The 20912-nt window shown below is 41.5% G+C and overlaps 1 protein-coding gene across 4 annotated transcripts in view; it reads right to left on the reverse strand.

Moving 5' to 3' along the window:
* sptan1 (spectrin alpha, non-erythrocytic 1) overlaps window positions 1–20912 on the reverse strand; it is a 46930-nt gene that overhangs the window by 1444 nt on the left and 24574 nt on the right. For 2 of the 4 annotated variants that reach the window (XM_059357458.1, XM_059357456.1), the window contains 30 exons: window positions 20044–20242; window positions 19174–19278; window positions 19059–19091; window positions 18902–18937; window positions 18316–18363; window positions 17556–17647; window positions 15762–15906; window positions 15464–15645; window positions 14566–14665; window positions 14274–14471; window positions 14021–14167; window positions 13825–13928; window positions 12936–13098; window positions 12449–12463; window positions 10597–10728; window positions 9414–9551; window positions 9214–9318; window positions 8815–9023; window positions 8462–8582; window positions 7654–7775; window positions 7423–7555; window positions 7210–7308; window positions 6920–7079; window positions 5809–5885; window positions 5515–5724; window positions 3737–4033; window positions 3113–3225; window positions 2577–2594; window positions 862–916; window positions 463–659 (listed from right to left, as the gene is read on the reverse strand). In XM_059357458.1, coding sequence (XP_059213441.1) covers window positions 463–659; window positions 862–916; window positions 2577–2594; window positions 3113–3225; window positions 3737–4033; window positions 5515–5724; window positions 5809–5885; window positions 6920–7079; window positions 7210–7308; window positions 7423–7555; window positions 7654–7775; window positions 8462–8582; window positions 8815–9023; window positions 9214–9318; window positions 9414–9551; window positions 10597–10728; window positions 12449–12463; window positions 12936–13098; window positions 13825–13928; window positions 14021–14167; window positions 14274–14471; window positions 14566–14665; window positions 15464–15645; window positions 15762–15906; window positions 17556–17647; window positions 18316–18363; window positions 18902–18937; window positions 19059–19091; window positions 19174–19278; window positions 20044–20242 — 3753 coding nt within the window. The remainder of the gene's footprint in view (window positions 1–462; window positions 660–861; window positions 917–2576; window positions 2595–3112; window positions 3226–3736; window positions 4034–5514; window positions 5725–5808; window positions 5886–6919; window positions 7080–7209; window positions 7309–7422; window positions 7556–7653; window positions 7776–8461; window positions 8583–8814; window positions 9024–9213; window positions 9319–9413; window positions 9552–10596; window positions 10729–12448; window positions 12464–12935; window positions 13099–13824; window positions 13929–14020; window positions 14168–14273; window positions 14472–14565; window positions 14666–15463; window positions 15646–15761; window positions 15907–17555; window positions 17648–18315; window positions 18364–18901; window positions 18938–19058; window positions 19092–19173; window positions 19279–20043; window positions 20243–20912) is intronic. The other 2 variants (XM_059357460.1, XM_059357457.1) reach the window with 1 other exon arrangement.

Raw genomic sequence — 20912 nt, forward strand, 5'->3', positions numbered from 1 at the left:
CAGTTAGCTCTGTGTATGTGCTGCTGCTGCAGGAGGTGTTTACTTAGCGATCTCTAGTGATGTGCCAGTGAAGCCTCATGAAATGGTTTTCAGCTCTTTGTTGAACGGAGAGCGCCATCTATTGGGCTCAAAAAATAATGAAAATGGTTCATAAGGCTTCACTGGCACATCACTACCTATCTCTGTCTGTTTACAACAAGCACAGGACACACTGTGCACACACTAAAAACTGTTGGTATTGTTTGTTTAAAACTAAAGCAATTAAAATACAGATGTTTTACCTAAAATAATGAATAATCGTGATTACAATATTGATCAAAATAATCGTGAGTTATCATTTTGGCCATAATCGTGCTGCCCTACTCAAAATGTTGTTGTTTTTTTACGTTTGGCAACATTCAACCTTAAGTGTGTGAATTCCAGATGAACTCAGTGAGACAAAGGCAGCGTATTGTTGTGTACCTGGCCTGTATCTGTTGCTCCAGGTTGTGCTGCATCCTCATTCCCAGTTGGTCCAGCTGGTCCCACTGCTGGGCCAGGCCCACTGTGCTGTGCTCTGTGTACTTGTTGTCCAAGATCAGTGCTTCTTCCATCGCTGCACCCAGATCTTCAATCTTCTTCAGCTGGCTACGCATGGCCCGGATCTCCTGGTGCTTACGCTGCACACACACACACACACACACACACATACACACATACAGTACGTCAACATAAGCTGCCACATGCTGTTTTTTCTAAACCTAACTAAGTAGTTCAGTTTCATGTGAACTGCCATCAGTCAATTTAAAAAAAATGTTAATACAACAGTCAGAAACATTGTATGGGGATACGTTGTAACATGCAACAGTGAGTGATATTTACCTTGGTGGCCTCCAGCTGGGACTCCAGGGTACCAGATTCTTCCACCATGCATGACCTGACACCAACACACACTGATGTTAGAAAGGAAGCAGCAGAGTCTGATAAAACCACTGCATTCACTTTTACATAGTGTTGTTAGGAAGACTGTCTACTACAATCAGTAGATCCAGAAAAACCTTCATGAACTGTAATTATCTCCGCCAGGCATTTAAAGCTAAAACGTCGGCCGTGTGTGTGTCTGTCTGAAACTGACCGTGGCTAATCTCATATACTACTGGACCAATCAGCCTCTTGTGGTGATAAACAATCATTGAAAAACAGATTTTATACCATTGACCGGAGTAGGACAGCTGAGTAAGACTATTATTTGCTTGACAGAGATCTGCACGTTCTAGTTAAATTACAAGTTTGGCAATTTCCAACAAAATGTATCTTGGGTGTACAATTTGGGACTATTGGGATTTTTTTTTCCATACTTGAAAGTGGATCTGTTATGCTGTCTTTACTGCCGAAGTTGAGCTACATTCATGCCACAGATCTACTGGGAACCCAAACCATGCAAGGCTAGGGCTACTGCACAGGACTGGAAACTGCAGCAGTTACACCCTGAATTTACCCAACACATGCTAAAACTAATACACAATGACCCACTGAGACCAAATAGCATCTAAAGCAGGGATGGGCAACTTTAATGCTGCAGGGGGCCACAATTTTTTTTATCGACGACACTACCAGGGCCACATATAGGACCTTGCACTTAACCAGATATGATGAAACTGCCATTTTAAATATGTTTACAGTGCAGTAACTTAACCTATTTCATGCTCAAATGCATGTATTACAGTATAAATAGGAATACAAAAGGTTTGAAGCAAATAAAAAATAACCACTTACTGTGATTTATTTTTTTTCAGTGCAAGAACAGCAGACCAACATTAATGCAAGAAGTAATTTTGTGCATTTTTACACTGTACTTTTAAGATTTCATGCTCAAATGCATGTAGTTTTGTTGAGGGCCACTTCAAGTGAGGGTGTGGGCCGTATGCGGCCCCCGGGCCTCCAGTTGCCCATCCCTGCTCTAAAGGTATAATGTGCTTTTGTATATTTTACAATGTGTGTATTGGTAAAGTGGAGGGCCAACAATCAGCAGTTTCCATCCCTGAAGTAAACAAAGTAAACTGGGTGATAACTAGCAAGTCCACTGGTTGGAAGTAGTGCTGCCTGCAGCTTGGTGCTAGGAGTTTAAAGACGGGGTGAATGTTAGTAGAGCAGGAAGGTGCTGAGCACATCACAGCCCAACATGGTGGTTTTAGCCTATAGTGCATGAGGTCACACAGCCCTGAAGGCACTGCGTGGGTCAGCAAAAAGCAAAAGAAAACAGCAAGGCTTGAAAGAGGTTGACCTTCCAGAAAGATCATCAGCAACTTGGTACTGATAGACACAGATAACCCGTCGATAGGCTATGCTATTTAAAGAGAGGATGAGGGAGGAGGGGGAGGACCAGAGATTAAATTTAAAACAAAAAAATGAGCAAAAACACAGGGAATATTACAGAAACAATGATTTGCAGCGATGAGGAATGAGGGTAACATGTCTTAAAACTGGCCCTACAACCCCCTTTGTAGGATTGATGATGGAAGACAATCTTGATCTCTGTTTTCACACATTGGATCAAACACTTAGAACATATAATAATGAGAAAAAGTTATATTAACCCATCCAGAAGATATGTCCTGATTTGCGAAGCAATCCCAATCACCAGAGAGGGAGCAGCCAAGAGGAGAGGGGGAGAGAGGGATGGAGAGAGAGAGAGAGAAATGCACATTAACAAATAGTCATAACAAAGTGCTCACTGCAAATACCCCTGAAAACATTGCACACTCAACAACAACAGCAGTGAACATGTTTGATGACTTTGCATTGAAAACGGAGGTATTTTCAAATGTCACTTTTGTCCATGAGATCAAACACTTCATCAGTAAAAATCCTGCTGTGCTGAGTTTATTCTGTAGCTTAAAAGAGAGACACACGCTGCACAAAGTAACTTCACATACACAGGTATTTTAACTACCAGCAGTGAGATAAACACTGAGCAGCTATAACAAATAACATCATGTACATGGTTCAAGCCAAGCTCCTGGTTTCAAATGTTGATATTTAATTATATGAAAGAATAGCTGACAACTGTGTCACACTGTAAAACCTTCAGCCCAGGTGTATAAACGCTCAGCTGTAGGAACTCTTAATCTACCTGGTCTCCTGCAGCCACTGGTGGAAAGCGTTTGCGTGCTGTGCAAACTCTTGACGCAACTTGTCGTTTTCCTCCTGCCTCCTCTGCTCCTTCTGCAGCTCCAGCTCTCGCTCCTACACACATTTACAGACAAAGAAAAAAACACCAGTAAGAAACTGCTCTGAAAATTATTTTAAACTTCTGTAAATATATATTAAAAAATGTAAAAATTCATGAGAACCTAGCCATTAAAGCTAAAGCACCATTACTTACTCTAAATCATGTTTACTTAGGGCTCAACTTACATTTATTGAAAACGTGTCCTTAAATCTAGAAACTCAGTGTTTAACCTAAACCAACCCCAACCTAAACAATCTTTCTGTTTACTAGAAGAACATTTTCTGCACTTCTTACTAGGTTATTTGGATGTTAGATTGTATTTAAGTTTATGATTAACAAAGCAAAATAAAGGTGAGGCCTCAGAATGACTGATATACAAGCTTACCAACCAACTCCCAGCAACTGGAGCAAAAAAAATGTTGTACCCTGTACAGTCGGTAAAGCTGTTTGAGGCAAATCTGTGATTTGTGACTCTGGGCTATATAAATAAAATGGTATTAAATATGTAATCTTTAATAAGGAGACCTTGATGATCTTCTGCAGGTTCCTCCAGGTCTCCTCCAGGGCCTCCATAGTGAACCAGGTGTAGGGGTTGGACACAACCTGGTAGCTCTTGATCTGCTGGTCCAGCTCGGCCAGCTGGTTGAAGTCGGCCTGAGCTGAGCTCAGCGAGGAGCGGAAAGCTTCATGAGCTTCACGCAGCGCCCGGATCTCCTCCAGAGAGTTACATCTGACTGGGTCCGTCAGATCCTCCTCTGCATTCTCAAACCAGCTGTTGAAGGCTGAGGCCTTCTTGGCGAATGTCAGGAACAAGTCCTCCACCTTTAGAGAAAACATGACAGATCCGTAAAATAAGTACTATTTACTTGCTCTACTCCTGTCCTCTCTCCTCAGTGTGTTCTACTCCTGTCCTCTCCCCTCAGTGTGTGTTCTACTCCTGTCCTCTCCCCTCAGTGTGTGTTCTACTCCTGTCCTCTCCCCTCAGTGTGTTCTACTCCTGTCCTCTCCCCTCAGTGTGTGTTCTACTCCTGTCCTCTCCCCTCAGTGTGTTCTACTCCTGTCCTCTCCCCTCAGTGTGTTCTACTCCTGTCCTCTCCCCTCAGTGTGTTCTACTCCTGTCCTCTCCCCTCAGTGTGTTCTACTCCTGTCCTCTCCCCTCAGTGTGTGTTCTACTCCTGTCCTCTCCCCTCAGTGTGTGTTCTACTCCTGTCCTCTCCCCTCAGTGTGTGTTCTACTCCTGTCCTCTCCCCTCAGTGTGTGTTCTACTCCTGTCCTCTCCTATCAGTGTGTGTTCTACTCCTGTCCTCTCCCCTCAGTGTGTGTTCTACTCCTGTCCTCTCCTATCAGTGTGTGTTCTACTCCTGTCCTCTCCTCAGTGTGTGTTCTACTCCTGTCCTCTCCTCAGTGTGTGTTCTACTCCTGTCCTCTCCCCTCAGTGTGTGTTCTACTCCTGTCCTCTCCTATCAGTGTGTGTTCTACTCCTGTCCTCTCCTCAGTGTGTGTTCTACTCCTGTCCTCTCCTCAGTGTGTGTTCTACTCCTGTCCTCTCCTCAGTGTGTGTTCTACTCCTGTCCTCTCCCCTCAGTGTGTGTTCTACTCCTGTCCTCTCCCCTCAGTGTGTGTTCTACTCCTGTCCTCTCCTATCAGTGTGTGTTCTACTCCTGTCCTCTCCCCTCAGTGTGTGTTCTACTCCTGTCCTCTCCCCTCAGTGTGTGTTCTACTCCTGTCCTCTCCTATCAGTGTGTGTTCTACTCCTGTCCTCTCCCCTCAGTGTGTGTTCTACTCCTGTCCTCTCCTATCAGTGTGTGTTCTACTCCTGTCCTCTCCTCAGTGTGTGTTCTACTCCTGTCCTCTCCTCAGTGTGTGTTCTACTCCTGTCCTCTCCCCTCAGTGTGTGTTCTACTCCTGTCCTCTCCTCTCAGTGTGTGTTCTACTCCTGTCCTCTCCCCTCAGTGTTTGTTCTACTCCTGTCCTCTCCCCTCAGTGTTTGTTCTACTCCTGTCCTCTCCCCTCAGTGTTTGTTCTACTCCTGTCCTCTCCCCTCAGTGTTTGTTCTACTCCTGTCCTCTCCTCTCAGTGTTTGTTCTACTCCTGTCCTCTCCTCTCAGTGTGTGTTCTACTCCTGTCCTCTCCCCTCAGTGTTTGTTCTACTCCTGTCCTCTCCCCTCGGTGTGTGTTCTACTCCTGTCCTCTCCCCTCAAACATTTTCACCATGTATTAATGCTTGGTCCTGCACTAAACTTAACCAGTACTCTCACAAAATGCTTTCAACTGTACTGGTTTTGCTCTGCCTCTTCCGTTACCTTTCTGAAGTGCTCTTGAGCCTCCAGCAGCTTCTTCTTGCGAGCTGCTGAGTTAGAGAGCAGCTGGTTCCAGCGCTTCATCAAGGCAGCGTGACGAGCTTCAATGGCTTTAGACTGGACGTGCTGGGCGGCCAGCAGCTGGTCCTTGAGAGCTGTAATGTTGGTGATTCCCTCCTGCTGGAAGGCCTGGAGACCAGCATCAAAAGTCTCCTGCAGACAGACACAGAAAAAGATTGTGTCAGTGGGAAGAGTAACATGATAAAGAGGAAATGTAGATTATTGTTTGGGACATACCTGCTTGGTGAGCAGAGTCTGTACAGAGGACAGGTCTCTGCCATAGTCATCAGTCTTCAGGCTGTTCTCTTTTTCACCTGAACACAAACCACATCCACAGGATCAGAAAGGATGGAGAGAAAGACAGACTCAAGTCTGGCCAAGTTCCACTGAGAACACTAAGACTTGGGTCAGGCTTTCGAAGAGATTATTGAACAAATAGTTCCATATGTAGAGAAAATGCTTTGCCTTCTTTCCAAAAGTGAAATGTGTTAAATATTTTAAGTACAGCGCTGGAGTCAAGACCTGGTTAGCTTAGCTTAGCATAAAGCGAGGGAACACATCTAGTCTGGCTCTTTCAAAAGTGTCTACAAACACCTTTAAGTCTCACTTATTAATATGTTTTTGTTTAATCCACATTCAAACAGAAATTTAAATGCACGTTCTGGTTTTTACTCATGCTTTATGTCCTTCTGTGCAGTGTTTCTGGATATGACTCGGAACACGGATTAGATACAATCATGTCCTGTACAGGCACAATGGGATCAAAGCTGTTGAAATATCAGCTGTTATTCCAGTGTGGACTGTAAAACACCAAAATGACCAAAGACAATTTTTCAGTGGCTGTCTCCACTGAATTTAGTTTGATTCTCCTGGATGAGACTTTTAATCACTTATTATGAATGTCTTGCAAATCATGTGACCACTGATGACTGAAAGTGGTCACATCACATGGTTATAACATCCACTTTAACAAACCAGGCTAATAATGCATTACTGGCAAGCCTGATGAATATTCTCTGGACAATTTGGCTTCCTTATTTATTATTAAAGCAATGAAGAAATAATAGAAAAAATAAGTGGTTTTAAAGTAAAGAACCTTAAATGATGGAGATGATGACGTAAGTAGCAGTAATATAGAGCATTTTGTTCTTCTGGCTATGGTTAACAAGTGACTAGTATATTTTAACAAAAAGGTCCTGATTGAGCAATCTTCTAGTTTGTAGATGAATGAAGCTGTGGAAAACATACCTATTAAATCTAATATTTAGAAAACTAAAAGAAGTCAGTTTGAAGTTTTGGAAAGAGACTGATCTTATTGGAAAACACAGATGTCATTATGACTTCGTACCAATCCAGGACTCCACCACGTCGGCCTTCCAGTTGAACTGCAGGAAGGCAGAGTTTTCATCCAGCTTGGCCTTTCTCTGAGCTGCTGCCCTCTCCAGCTCAGACACTTTGCCGCGCAGAGCTGACATTTTGGCACTGATGTTGTCCACATGATGGTTGTTCTGTTAGAAACACACACAAACTATTTTGTCAAACCTCTGTGTCTGAAGTCTTACTGCAAAATTCAACATAGATCATCATTTCACTGCTTTTTAAAAAAATGTATTCCTCTGGATGGTATATGATGAGTACCTTCTTGATAAGCTCCTCTCCATTAGTGCACACGTCGTTGACTCTGTCCCTGTGCACAGTGAAGTCTGTCTCAAATGCTTCATGCTTTTTCAGCAAGCCCTGTTGAAAAGACAGTTTCATTGACACTTGTGAAACTCATCATCCCTCTCTCCAGTTAAAAAACATTGTTTTAATGTGATGCAACATGATGTGTTTTCAATGATAGAAACGCACCTGCACAGCCGCCAGAGTATCTCCATAGTCCTCACTTCCCACAAGATTCAACTTCTCATTAATCCACGCTTCTTCCTCTTCCACATTCGCAACAAACTGCTGGTATTCCAGCGACTCCTCCAGCCTCTGTCCCCTGGGAGCAAACACACACATGCCAAACATTTACACACCCGTTTCTATGGATGTGTATGTGGTGTAGGTGTGTGTGAGTGTGCTGCTCAGCTGGTTTACCTTGCTCCAGATAAGTCTTTGAGTTCCTTCCAATGGTCGACAAATTGGGCAAGCCTCTGCTGGATCTCCTCCTGACCGATGGTGTTGTCATCAGACAGCTTCTTCCCCGTGTCCAGCACCGACTGGGAGCACACACAACACAGATCTAATCCCTGCATACCACAGCTACAAGATTTTCCAAAGATTTCTTAGATAAGAAACTCTAGTGACTACACTACAGTGTCATTTATACATTTGACTTTTTGCTTAAGATGCACTTGAGGTTCAGACTGACTGCCTAAAGACCTTTTTTGCCTTTTGAGGAACATTAGCAGACAACAAGGCTCAAACACCAAACCATGAAATGACACAAATCTCATTAGATTAACCATTTAAGCATTACCGCATTTCTACCATTAAAACCAGGGGCACTGTTGTGTTATTCTACCATTAAAGCCGGGAAAGCGGATATGTCGTTTTGTAGTATTTGTAGTTTTTTCCACCTGTTTTCAGTCTCTTGGTCAATGAAATGCATCAGAATACATGTGGGAGTGTCGAAATGCATCATGGGACTTTTCCAGAACTGAAATCATGGCGGAAGACGACTATAGCGGAGGGAGCTCAGATATAACAGCTATAAGCTCTCAAATACTTTTTGAATTTCATCTGCTACAGAGGCTGAAAAATCGATTTAGTCGGAAGCGTTGACACTTCTGTTGAATTTCCAGAAAAACTTCAGGTTTTAGGGGGTTATTTTAAAATCGCCCAGAGGTTTTACAGGCGTTTTAGGCCTAGATGGGTTAATAGGATGAACAGATGAGCCTCTTACCTGAATGGCCGGCTCATGGGCTCCCAGCTCAGCCTCCAGCCTCTTGTGTTTCTTCCTCAGATTCTGTACACCTGTCAAATCACGTCCGTAGTCCTCCGAGCTCACAAGCAACTTCTTTTCTCTGTATGGGGTCAGAGCAGAAATGTGTAAGTTGAGGCTGATATGAAACTATTAGAACGTGTTGTGGAAGTCTCATCTTTCATGTTCCCTCTCCTCCCCTGCTCCCTTTGCCTGTATACTCCTCCTCTCTTCTTCCTTCTCCTCTGTCCCTCTCTGTAGATTCCTGCTCACCCCAGTGTTCAGTCCATGTCCCCTGTACTAGCTGCCCTCTGACTCCCCTGCAGGTAACTTACTTAATCCAAGACTCTTCATCATCCAGGTCCCTGAAGAACTGATGCAGGCGATGGGACTCATTAAGTTTGGCGCGGCGACCAGCAGCCATGCTCTTGATCTTGCCAAAGCGGCCGTTGACGGCGTCACGCTTGTCCTTCACCTGTGTGGTGTCGAAGGCGTTACTGCCCATCAGGCTGTCAGCCTGGCCGTTCAGATCCTTCAGACGGTCCTGCAGGGAGTAGGGAGGTGGTCAGAAGCTGTCATTTTAACTCTGAATCTACAGTAGGAATGGCTTTTCATTGATCTCTTTCATTTTATAATTTCTGAGGAGTGTAAATTGTTTTGAAATAAGGTCTTATGTGGTACTTGAGGCCAGCTGACACACATGCAGAGGTATTTTGTAATCATGAGCTACAAACCTCATGAGCAGAAATATCCGCCTCCAGCAGCTGGTGTTTCTTCAGCAGATTGTTGACTGATGCCAGATCTTTGCCATAATCCTCAGAGGCAAGAAGAGCTTCAACCTAAGAAACAAGAAACATGCACCAGACTTGACACACCAATGTACAGAAGAGAATCTCAGGGTTCTTGCACATGTATCTGGCATGTGGAGACTCACCTCAGAGAGCCAGAAGTCAAAGTCCTTGATGCCTGTGTTGAAGTTCTGCTGCTTGTTGGCCTCTTTGAGTTTCTGGCTCTTCTCTGCAGATTTGTTGACGAGGAACTGCCACTGTTCATCTAGAGCATTGAGGCGTGCCTGAGGAACGGACAAGTCACATTTTAAGTTATTTTTTACCTTTTTACTATTGGACTACAGTTAAAATTATGTTCCAACACATGCATTGTGTAAAAGTTGTCCATCCTGACTCCCTGTGTTTTGATTGACACTCTGGGCTGAGGGCCATCTTATGTAGCCTACATGTAGTGTAGTATGGAGTGGTATGGTTAGTATATCTGCATTTTTAGTTCTTAGCAATGCAAGTTCAAATTTAAATCATCTGATATCAAAAACTGCAATCGCAATTTCTATATACAAATGATAAGACTATAATATGATCATTTTTCATTTATATTTTGCAGGAATTTATCTACACTAGCAACACAACATGATCCATTGACAGAAAGTTACCAGAAACACCATTATTTAACAACATGTTTTCTTAAGCTCTCACATGGTCACAGGACTGGTACCCTGAAATGCCTTATTTTTTGCTCATTACTGTTAATACCTGTACATTTAATTCTGCTATTAACCTACATTTGATGAGTCTGCTGAATATTTTAAAATAAACTTGTCTTTAATACCAATGGAATATCTAACACACAGATTTAAATGAAGACGGATAACTTTTTCAAAGATCTGGGCCCCCTTCTTTAAATAAGCTGGTAAAAGACTCACAATTATTGTATTAAAAGGGATGATAGATGGCAATGAGGGAAACTGGCTAACTGATGTTTTTGGGTTATAAGGCAGGACATTAATTTACTTATAATTATTATTTTTAATTATCAAAAAAATATAGCATTTTCTCTCGAAATGGAAATTTAGATTTTTGTAAAAAAATTATTTATTTATTTATTTTTTACTACTCATCACTTCTTTCCAGATGTGAATTTGCTACATCACTGTCAATTGTAATGTTTTCATTGTATTATCTGTATTACATAATAAGTAGTTAAAAACACAAACCACATCCACAGGATCAGAAAATGCAATAAAAATTATTACAAAAAAATAAAAATAAAAATAAACTTGTGCATATAGTTTACATGCTGTAGAACACAAAACATGATGAACATACCTTGACTGCGTCCTCGCTGCCAGCACAGGCTCCTCTCTGAATCAGGGTGTTGCCGGTGTCGATGACCCCACGGATTCGGTCAGCGTTGGCGTGCAACTCTGCCTCGAACGCCTGATGCTTCTGATGCTTACTCTGACAGCACACACAGAGGCAGGGGGGACATGGACATAGCATGAGAACCACAAGGTGGACAAATGTTCACAACTCTCCTACAGCTGAGACAAACAGAACATCTAGCATTGCTGTCATACTTACATTCTGCACAAGAGCGGAAATTACATTAATTACGACAAAGTTTGCTTAATAAACCTTTATCTGAAGCATTGAGGCAGACATTGACATAAAATTAGGGCCGGGACTTTAACTAAAAAAAAATTTATGCATTTTAATCGCACTTATTTTTGCACCGCGGAACGTTTCTCACTGGATGAGTTTCAGGCGGACCGATTATACTGGAGCACCAACTAGCGTTCATGAGTTCAGACAACAACAAACCACAGTGAACATGAAGGAAGAAGCTGATGAGACGCTTTGGTTGGCCCCGTGGATGATGGGACATTTAGTTACAAAAAACCAACAGATGGAAGCGTCGATAAGAGCGTGGTTGTGTTGCTATGCAACAAGGAATTCGCATATCACCGCAGCACATCCAGCCTCAAGTATCACCTCAATGCAAAACATATAGCAGCTAGCGGCTAGTGTGCTAGCTAGCGTGGATTGTGTTTTACTTAAAAAACCAAACTATTATAGTTTACAGAAGGTCTACCTACCTATAGGCTACCTGAATTTATGAAATGTACTATATTTCTAAATATGCTATTGCTACACTTAATGGCAAAAATTGCACTGGTCTGTTGGACTTGAACAAAAATAAACAATATTTTTTTTGCTTAATCTTATGTATTCAGTCATTATTCAATGGTATACTAAAAATCCATGTGAAAAAAATGACTTCTCACTGTTCTCAGGTCAAATATTTATATGCGATTAAAAAGCCTCTAATTAATTAGATTAATTTTTTTAATCGAGTCCCAGCCCTACATAAAATACATCTGTCATTAAGGCCAGGTACATAAGGCTTATTAAGCTGCGTTGCTAAAAGAAAAATTGTGTTTGTAAAATAAATAATAGAAGGTAGACTATAAAAAAATGACTTTCAACACAGGACACCAAGCATGACGGACGATGTGTTGGACATGGACGGTCACAAAGGACAAACATGTGACAACAGAAAATGGCAGTGTAGACGGCAACATCTGCAACAGCAATAACTTTGCAAAAACCTACTGAAGGAAGAGCCATTTCAAAGTTGCTTCTTGTTTGTATCTTTGTATATTTGCTTTACCTTCTCAGCTGGCCTGAGAGACGCTCACAGTAAATACTGTCTTTAAACATGACACAGTAAGGCACTGAGCCAATGGCTTTGTTGAATTTGTTTGTTTGAAACTAGTGTCATATTCACAGCCTAATTCATTTCAGTCTCAATTTCATTCCAAGCTAGTCTTTGGTTAGTTTGACTGCTAAAGCAAACATCAGAAGCAATTCTAAAGATAACTCCCCTCAAGAATTGAAAATAAAAATGGAAGCCACACCCAAGACTAGTAGCCTTCGATGATAAAACAAACCTAGGATAAAATACGAAAATGAACACAGAATTAAACCATTTTTTTAAATTAAAAAAAAAATTAAAAACCAGGTGGAAAAGAAGCTGGCACTCAACAGTGCTGATGAGGGAAAAACTCAAGATGGACAGAGTGGTTGTTCTACATCATGTCTACACACACATAGCAAAGACGTGGACAAATGGAGGACAACCTGCTCGGTTGTTAGTTGGCACACTACTAAAACTTACCAGCAGCTTGGACAACTATAAAAAAAAATAAGACAGTGGGAGAGAAAAATTCAGTCTCACTTCAGGCAGGACACAGGGAGGGTTATAACACTGTTAAAGTAGAGTATTGTCAATAAACCAAGACAAACAGATTAGCAATTTTAATTTAGCTCAGAACACATGGCTCAATTACCTGTCCTAGAATCACTCACCTACTGGTCTCCTTCCAGAAACCACTTAGTACTACTATAATTAACATTACCATTAATAAACCTTTTTCTTTTCCTATAGATGTATATTTAAAAAAATCTAGATTGACAAAGGAAAAATATGTCATTTTGATTTTGGGGTGAACTGTCCCGTTAAGTTTTCTTTAAAAGAGAAAAAAGTGCTATCTTCTTCCATTTACTAAGATTAAGTGTGGAAGTGATGCTACCACTCAGAACCATTGTGGAGGGACTAGCTGTGTAGTTATGAACTTGTGTGCTAGTAGAAGCCAGATGTGTACCTGGATGTTGGTTGGGTCCTTGTACGACTCATCAGTTGCAGTTTGCAGCTTCTCACTGATCCAAGCTTCAATCTCATCCACATCCCTGCTGAACTGTTGCAAGGTCTGAGATTCACCCAGCTTGGAACGCTTTTCAATCATCTGGGCCTTCAGTCTGCGCCACCTTTCAAATATCAGAATGTGAAGTTTGTGAGTATGCTCTAACACAAGCACATTTTTGTTACAGTTACAAAGAGCTGCCTCTTTTTACCTAGTAGCCTTTTAATTTATATTTTGGAAGGTTTTTACAAAGGTAAACATGTTCTTTCTGCCACTTTTAAGAGTGGTTACTGCGAAAGGGTGAGGAAATGTGTATCCGTCAGACCCACTAACAAATAGGCTCAACTAGTGATGTGCCAGTGAAGCCTCATGAACCATTTTCTTTATTTTCTGAGCCAACTAGATGGTGCTCTCTGTTCAACAAAGAGCTTAAAAACACTCAATTCCCATTGCTTGAGCCTTTTTCTTTAAACCAATAGCACAATCTAGTGGGCTCTGAAAATAATGACAATGGTTCATGAGGCTTCATTGGCACATCACTAGGCTCAACACAAGGGACACACACAAAGGATATTTCACATGGGGCTCCTTAGGTCCTGTCTTATTTCTTATACAGTACTCTTATAATGCTGCAGTAAAATATCGAGGAATCTAGATCTTGAAAGATATCTGTGAGACTCAGATCATGTTTATGTTTTAGTTAGCATCTAGGATGTGTGAGAAAGTGGCTCATGGATAACTAGCTTTCAATACTTGAAGGTTAAACTAAATCCAACTAAGAATGATGCTCAGACCTGTTTGAAACTGCAAGTTGGTGAAATAAAAGACAATCTAAAGTTATGTTTCCTACCTGTCGAGAACTTCATTGCGGCGGTTGAAGATCTCAGGTTTGGCGTAATGGTCGGCTCCAATCAGCTGGTCAGCAAAAGACTGCAGAGCAGCGATCTTCTCCTCCTGTACAGCAGGGCAGATTTAATAATTAATACAACACTTGTTCTTCAAAAGCTTTCAAAAGCTTGCACTGAGCAGTCAAACATCTTGCTGACCTGAACATTAATGGCCTTGTCAAAATCTTCATGTTTCTTAATGAGGGCCTCCACACTGTCCAGGGAGTCACCCTTGTCGTCACTAGCAAGGAAAGCTTCACGAGCTGCCATCCAGTTCTCTGCCTGCTCACAGTCCCTGTTGAAGAGCTGCAGAGGGACACGCACAACAGCCAGTCAGCGTAGGGACAAAACAGCTGTCAGGGACGACATAACGGTTTATAACAGGGCTTATCATGGCTTTAAACTTTACTACCTGGAGCTCGAGGCACTGGTCCAACATCATGCGACGCTGCACCCAGGCCTTCTCCAGGTCGGCACGCTCACGGTCTAAAGCCTCTAGTTTTTGCTGGATCTCAGGACTAGCATAGTGGCCTCGCACTAGCAGCTGCTGACCAAACTGTTCAAAAGCCTGGAAGGTACCGGCACGAGCATCAATCTCTGTGCGGTGTTCCTAGAAGACGGAAAAAGAAAAGAAGGGATGATTGGCAAAGATCTGCACTGAAGCCTGCAGTTTTGTACATGAACAGAAGGGAGCAGTTTAATACCTGGTGTCTTTCTAGAAGGGCCTCTGCTCCAGTCACATCTTTGGCCAGCTCCTCTGAGGACACCAGCCCTCGTATGCCATTGATCCAGGACATCAGATCTCTGTGGAGAAGTGAGGAGTTAAACCAGAAATATCACACACACACATTGGCCCTCATTTATCAAAGGAGTGTAGAAACGAGCGCAGATCTGAGCGTATATATTTCGTCTTACGACAGGGTTCACGTGGGATTTCTCAAACGATCGTATCCCTCCAACCACTGCGTGAGAATGATTGGCTGTTGATAAATGTGGCGGCTGGAAACAAGTGTCATTTAAATGTCACGCCCTAATATATACCCGATTCAGAAGACTCGCCTTCAGAGTTTAAGACACCGAAGGACGCAATACGGCCAAAAAGAGGATTTTTTGTCAGCTGCAAAACAACAAACTTGTTTTGTTTGGCAGCATAAAAAGTGAAAAGGAAGGAAATCAGTGGTGTTGTCAGCAGAGTAGCAGTGGACCATTAAACTCCCGGCGAGTTTCACTTATGCGAGATTCATTTATACATCGTGACATATAAAGCCTAATAATCTATATAATATCCGAATATTGTTGTTATTATTATTATTATGGAGATATATATATGTGACAGCGCTGATTGGAAATGTTTCTTTCCGGGCAGCACCGGTGGTGAAGGAGACGCTGACGCTCCGGTGTCCAACAGGATGATAATAATAATAATAATAATAATAATAATAATAATAATAATAATAACAACAAGATGCCCACTTTACGCTCACTTTCTGACATATGCTCGTTTGATAAATGAGGGCCATTAAGTGCATCTCTAACACCTCTCTCCAAAAAACGACATAATTTTGACCCACTGGCACCAGCTGCCTGTGGGTGCCTGCTCACCTGAAGTCAGAGAGGAAGCGCTGCAGGTCATGGGAGTTGCCAAGCTTGTCTTTGCGCTGGTCAGCACGTCCCACCAGGCTGCTCCAGGCAGTGTTCAGCTCAGTGCATTTCTCCTGGATGTCGTCCACTGCCTCAGGGTGGGACTGAATCAGACGCTCCGCTGTCTCGCCAAGAGAGTTCACCTGTGCAGTGGAGTAAAAAATGAGTAGAAGCCTTACGGGAAATACCATATTTTCAGCCAACGGTATGGTTCTAGATGAGCTAAAACCTCATATGAATGGCTAAAGGACAATCTGACCTTATCTCCCAGGGCTGCCAGATCTCTCTCAAAGCCTTCGTGTTTGCGCTGCAGAGCCTGCACACTGGCCAAGTCGTGACCATAGTTGTCAGTGTTGAGGGCCTGGTTCTTCTCCTCAATCCACTCTTTAGTTTCATCAGCATCCCTGAGGAGACACAAATACAACTTTGGTCAAATGCTGTGAAAGGAAATGTGCTCAAACATCAAACATCAGGTTGTGTGTGCAAGTACGCAGTAACAAGGGCGGAGAGTGTCGCCCTTAACATGTTTTAATGTTTTAACACTATACACTTGTAACACTTAAAGTTCTGCAGCTGATCAGAATAAAGGTTTCAAATTAATATATTTTCCATTAAGAGTAAAAGTGCCTTAATGCATGCATAAGTACTCATTTAAGTACAACCCTGATTCCAAAAAAGTTGGGACACTGTAAAATGTAAATAAAAACAGAATGAATCACATTTAGAATTTAAGCTGTATGTTTAGAAAAACAAATGTTCATCAATTTGAACATAAGATATACTGTCCCTGTACAGTTTTCAGTGTTGGATTTGGATGGATCCATTATCGCATTCTGTTTTATCTTTGGTTAAACAATGCTCCAACTCTTAAAGATTCCGGATTTATCTTACAAGAGAATAGTTTTTTTAAGTGGACCTATGTGGAGCCATCTAATCTTAGCAGTAACCACCATAATGCTGCCTACTAATCCCTGGTTTAAGAAATAATGTGGGTTTATTAGCATATAAACCTTTTAAAGCAAGGCTATGCAACTTACCTGTGCTGCAGTTCTATTTGCATGTATGTAAAATAAGGTGATATGTTTACATTTTGTGCAAAATCAACGCATTTCTATGCAATTGGGCATCATTGCAAAAATAGTCCAATTCACAAACACCAGCACTAATAGCCACATGTGTGAAATTATTAGTGTCTTCAGAGAGTTGGTGTTAAATGAATCACATTTATAAGAATAAATATAAGGTCAACTCAAACCCCTTTATTTTGGGATTCAGTGACTCCTCTCAGCTCCCCTACATGTCATTTTTGAAAATACATGATAAATTAGGTTAATAAACTAATAGATTTCTGGCTCAGTCTGACTCGTGTGATGTGTAGACAAACACAAAACATTAATTGGTGGTGTGATTCTGGAGATTTAAATAATCGATGGAGATGCGTAACCATGCACTGTCTCTCTTTTCTTTGGAGACACACTTATCTTTGTGGTTAAACAAGCTGAATCCAAGCTTTTAAAAAAAAAAAACACACAGCACAAGCCAAGCCCAAATACGTGTCTTGGGAGTTATTCAGGGCTTCACACCTCCGAACCTACTTTAACCTCTGCCGTATTTATACTCTGCTACTTGGATCATTGCAATCATGTGTAAACAGGAGGCAAACTGCGCTCAGCTTCAAAACTTTAAGGCAGTGTTTGCATCAAAATATCATTAAAGCTATGTCTTTAGTGAAAAGGTCAGATAGTGGGGCAGAGAGTGGTTGCAAGTGATGCCAATTAATGGCGCTATCAGCAGTCCCAATTCATTCTGTGTGAATTTGCCCCTCAGGGGTTTAGCTGCTACAATCTTACTTGGTCTGGTCTGACCAGTAGGCTATGGTGTCTTCTTTCCAAAGATAATGCTGATAATACTGACATTACTGAGTTTAGATTGTCAACAGCAAACTGTACAATGATCTGGAATGTGTTCAATGCAAAGTTATATATTATATTATATTAATGGCTCTGGTAACAATGAAAGACAAAAGTAAGGTAAATAAGTCTTTGCTTTGTACCTGTGGAATCGCTGCACCTCGTGGGCACTGCCCAGCATGTTACTCCTTTCTTCAGCCAGCTGCTGCAGGGACCGCCAGCGATTATTCAGCTCCTACACATAAAATAATCAACATGTTACAGCACACTACACTCTTCAGTTTGCTTTGTCTGTATGCAGCTATTTTCCTTCTGGTGTTGTGTTAAAATATACAATAATGTGCAATACACAAACTAAATAGACCCTAAATTAGAGTGTATTAGATTAAATTAGAGAGTAAATTAGAGGGACACAGCAATGTAGCCATTAGCATTAAGCAATATCATCAGATAAACTTGGATATCATGATTTAAAATAAGGTGAGGAGACTAAATTCAACATTTTATCTATAAATCATGCAAATACAATATATCCTAGAAGTGTGGGTTTTTTTGCACTCTGTGTGTGTGTGTGTGTGTGTGTGTGTGTGTGTGTGTTGGGCACAGACGACGATCGACAGGCAGAGGAAAATGGAAAAGAAACAACTTGTGGCATGCCAACATCCATTCAAACTACACTGAACAAGATGGATGAGAACAGGAAGAACAAATGCCATTAGAAACAGGATTAAAACCAAACAAACTGAACACTCCAGTCAGTGTACAGAGAACAGGAAGAGACCGATCATGAGACAACACAAGGAATCTACGATGACAGAGTCAGTTTTCTGATGACAATACAGGACAGGAGAGCTAGGGGAGGGACGATTCAGAACGACGGCAGGGTGGACTAGTTCATCTTACCTTGATAGTATTAAAGTTAGCCGTTGTTTGAACAGCCAAGCGTATATTCTAAAGTCAAATGTGAACAAAACGTGGCAGAAAGAAGGGGGAAAAGGACAAAAAGAGAAAACCACCACACCAGTCAAAAGAGTTATGAAAAACTCCCAGGGTTTGTCTTAGCCCTCTGCTGAGACTAACTAAGACATTACACCAATCAGGACATAGTAAGTACTGCAACCATGCACTGAATTATAACAAATCAAACTAAACATTTGTAAGTGATTGAGATAGCTTGAGACATAGTTTGAATTAGACAGATATTATAAAAGACATGAGTTCCTAGACTCCCCGGTGGTCTCAACAGTGTCTAATCATAGAAGACTAGGCTCCATGCCAGTAGCATGTCTTTGGGCATGATTGCAGTAGATTCCAGTGACACACCAGTATCAAACATCAACCCAATGCTGAACAGTCATGCATAGCTACAGTATCACATGAAGATCGACAGGCTGTCAAATATTTGTAGCTGATGCTTTTTGTGTAAAAAAAACAGATAAAACAACTGAATGTTTGTAGACAGATTTAATAGTGTTAAGATTATGCATACCTTCCATGGAGATGCAGTCTTGGAATCCGCTTCATCCTGTTTGAGGAAATACTTGTTATCAATGCACCAAAGAAATGCCTCAGTTCTTGTTGTGATATTTGAAATGCTGATTATGTATCAAACAGAATGTATGTCAAGTAAAAGAAATGATGAGAACCTTGCCAGGAGCAGAAGCGAGAAGCTCTTGTTGCTGATGGAGAAAATGAAATTCATTACAAGACAGGTAAACAGGGCTGTTGGCTCAGAAAATTAAACCGGGAAGTAGAACTCACTTGAGCCTGAACCATGGGGGCCTCCTCTGCCATCAGGCCTTCAGACTCCAGCTCAGACGCCACTTTGTTGATGTCCCTCAAGCGAGACTCATTTGCCTTTAAGTCCTGGACCAAGCAAAAGAACAAATCATACACTAGTTAGACATGTACAAACAATCTCAACGACTACATACAAGCAGAAATATTAACCCATTAAGGCCTAAAACGGCTGGAAAAAATGCCTGGAAAACCTCTTTAAAATAACCCCCTAAAACCTGAAATTTTTCTGGAAATTCAACAGAAGTGGCAACGCTTCTACTAAATAATCGATTTTTCAGCCTCTGTAGCAGATAGAAATGAAATTCATGCAGTTAGAGTGAAATTTTTTGAGAGCTTATAGCCGTTATATCTGAGCTCCCTCCGCTATAGTCGTCTTCCGCCATGATTTCAAAGTTCTGGAAAAGTCCCATGATGCATTGTGAAACTCCCACATGTATTCTGATGCATTTTATTGGCCGAGAGACCAAAAATAGGTGAAAAAAAACTACAAAACGACGTATCCGCTTTCCCTGCTTTAATGGTAGAATAACGCAACAGCTCCCCCGGTGTTAATGGTAGAAATGCGGTAATGCTTTTCCAGCTTAAATGGGTTAATGAGTTGATGACTCAAGTTCAGGTTATACCAGCTGATTACTTATAAATAACAGGTATGGCTTTATAATTTTATAGTTTATAGTCTTTTATAGTCCATAGACAACATGACAGTGAAACCAGAACTACCGAGAGAAATAAAAAAGTTACAGAAGTTTGTGGAGAAGACGCTAACTGGGATGTGATGTCATGCCTGTGGCTCTCTTAAATAAAAGTTATTAAAACATGAGCTGACATTACCTTCTGGAAGTCGTCAAACTTCTTCTGTAAGACCTCAACCTGCTCCAGGTCAGAGCCGACCTCTTCATTAGTGAGGGCGCTCTCCTTCTCATTGATCCACTGCTGGAGCTCATTGGCCTCACGGAACAACATGAACTTCTTGCAGCTTTTCTCCAGCATGTCCTTGCGTTTCTCTCCCAGCTCCAACAGAGTACCGTACCTAGAATAGAACAGACTGGATGTCATCTTTTTGTCTCAGGGATTTGTATTAATTGCGAGTGAACACTTATATCTCTGCTACAAACTGATGGTTCTCAAAATCAACTCAGTGCTGAAACGATCGGTCAATCGACAAGAAAATGCTTTTATCATTTATATAGAAAATACGGAGCTGTGGGTTCAGCGTCTTTGATGTGAGAAAATGCTCAATTTTTTCTGTTTTGCATAATTACGTATTGATAAAAAAAGACCAAACAAAATAAGATAATAATTGGTTGATAATGACAATGACACTCGTTGCAGCACTGGACCCCTGTCATTAAACTGAGAGGCTTATAAAACCAACAATATGATCAGATAGAAGCAACAAGTGCCACAAAATGTAATGAATGAGGCGAGTGTTTAGAACAATCTAGTTAACAGTGACTGATTGAGTGGCTAGTTGGTAGACTGATCAATCACATTCTAGGTTTAACATCTATAACTCATAGCAGCCCATGGCAGTGTAGGGGAAACAGGAATCCCTCAGGGCTCTTACAGGTTTTTAAAAGTAAAAATAAACATTATGACCAGCCAAGCATTACGCTGAAGTTTATTTGATAATCACCACTTGGACATGTTTTACCAAATGGAGTCTGAATGAAGTTGAAACAAGATTAAAGTTCGTAATC

Source organism: Centropristis striata, chromosome 19 (genome assembly GCF_030273125.1).
Source record: "Centropristis striata isolate RG_2023a ecotype Rhode Island chromosome 19, C.striata_1.0, whole genome shotgun sequence".
In the NCBI taxonomy this organism is placed as follows: Eukaryota; Metazoa; Chordata; class Actinopteri; order Perciformes; family Serranidae; genus Centropristis; species Centropristis striata.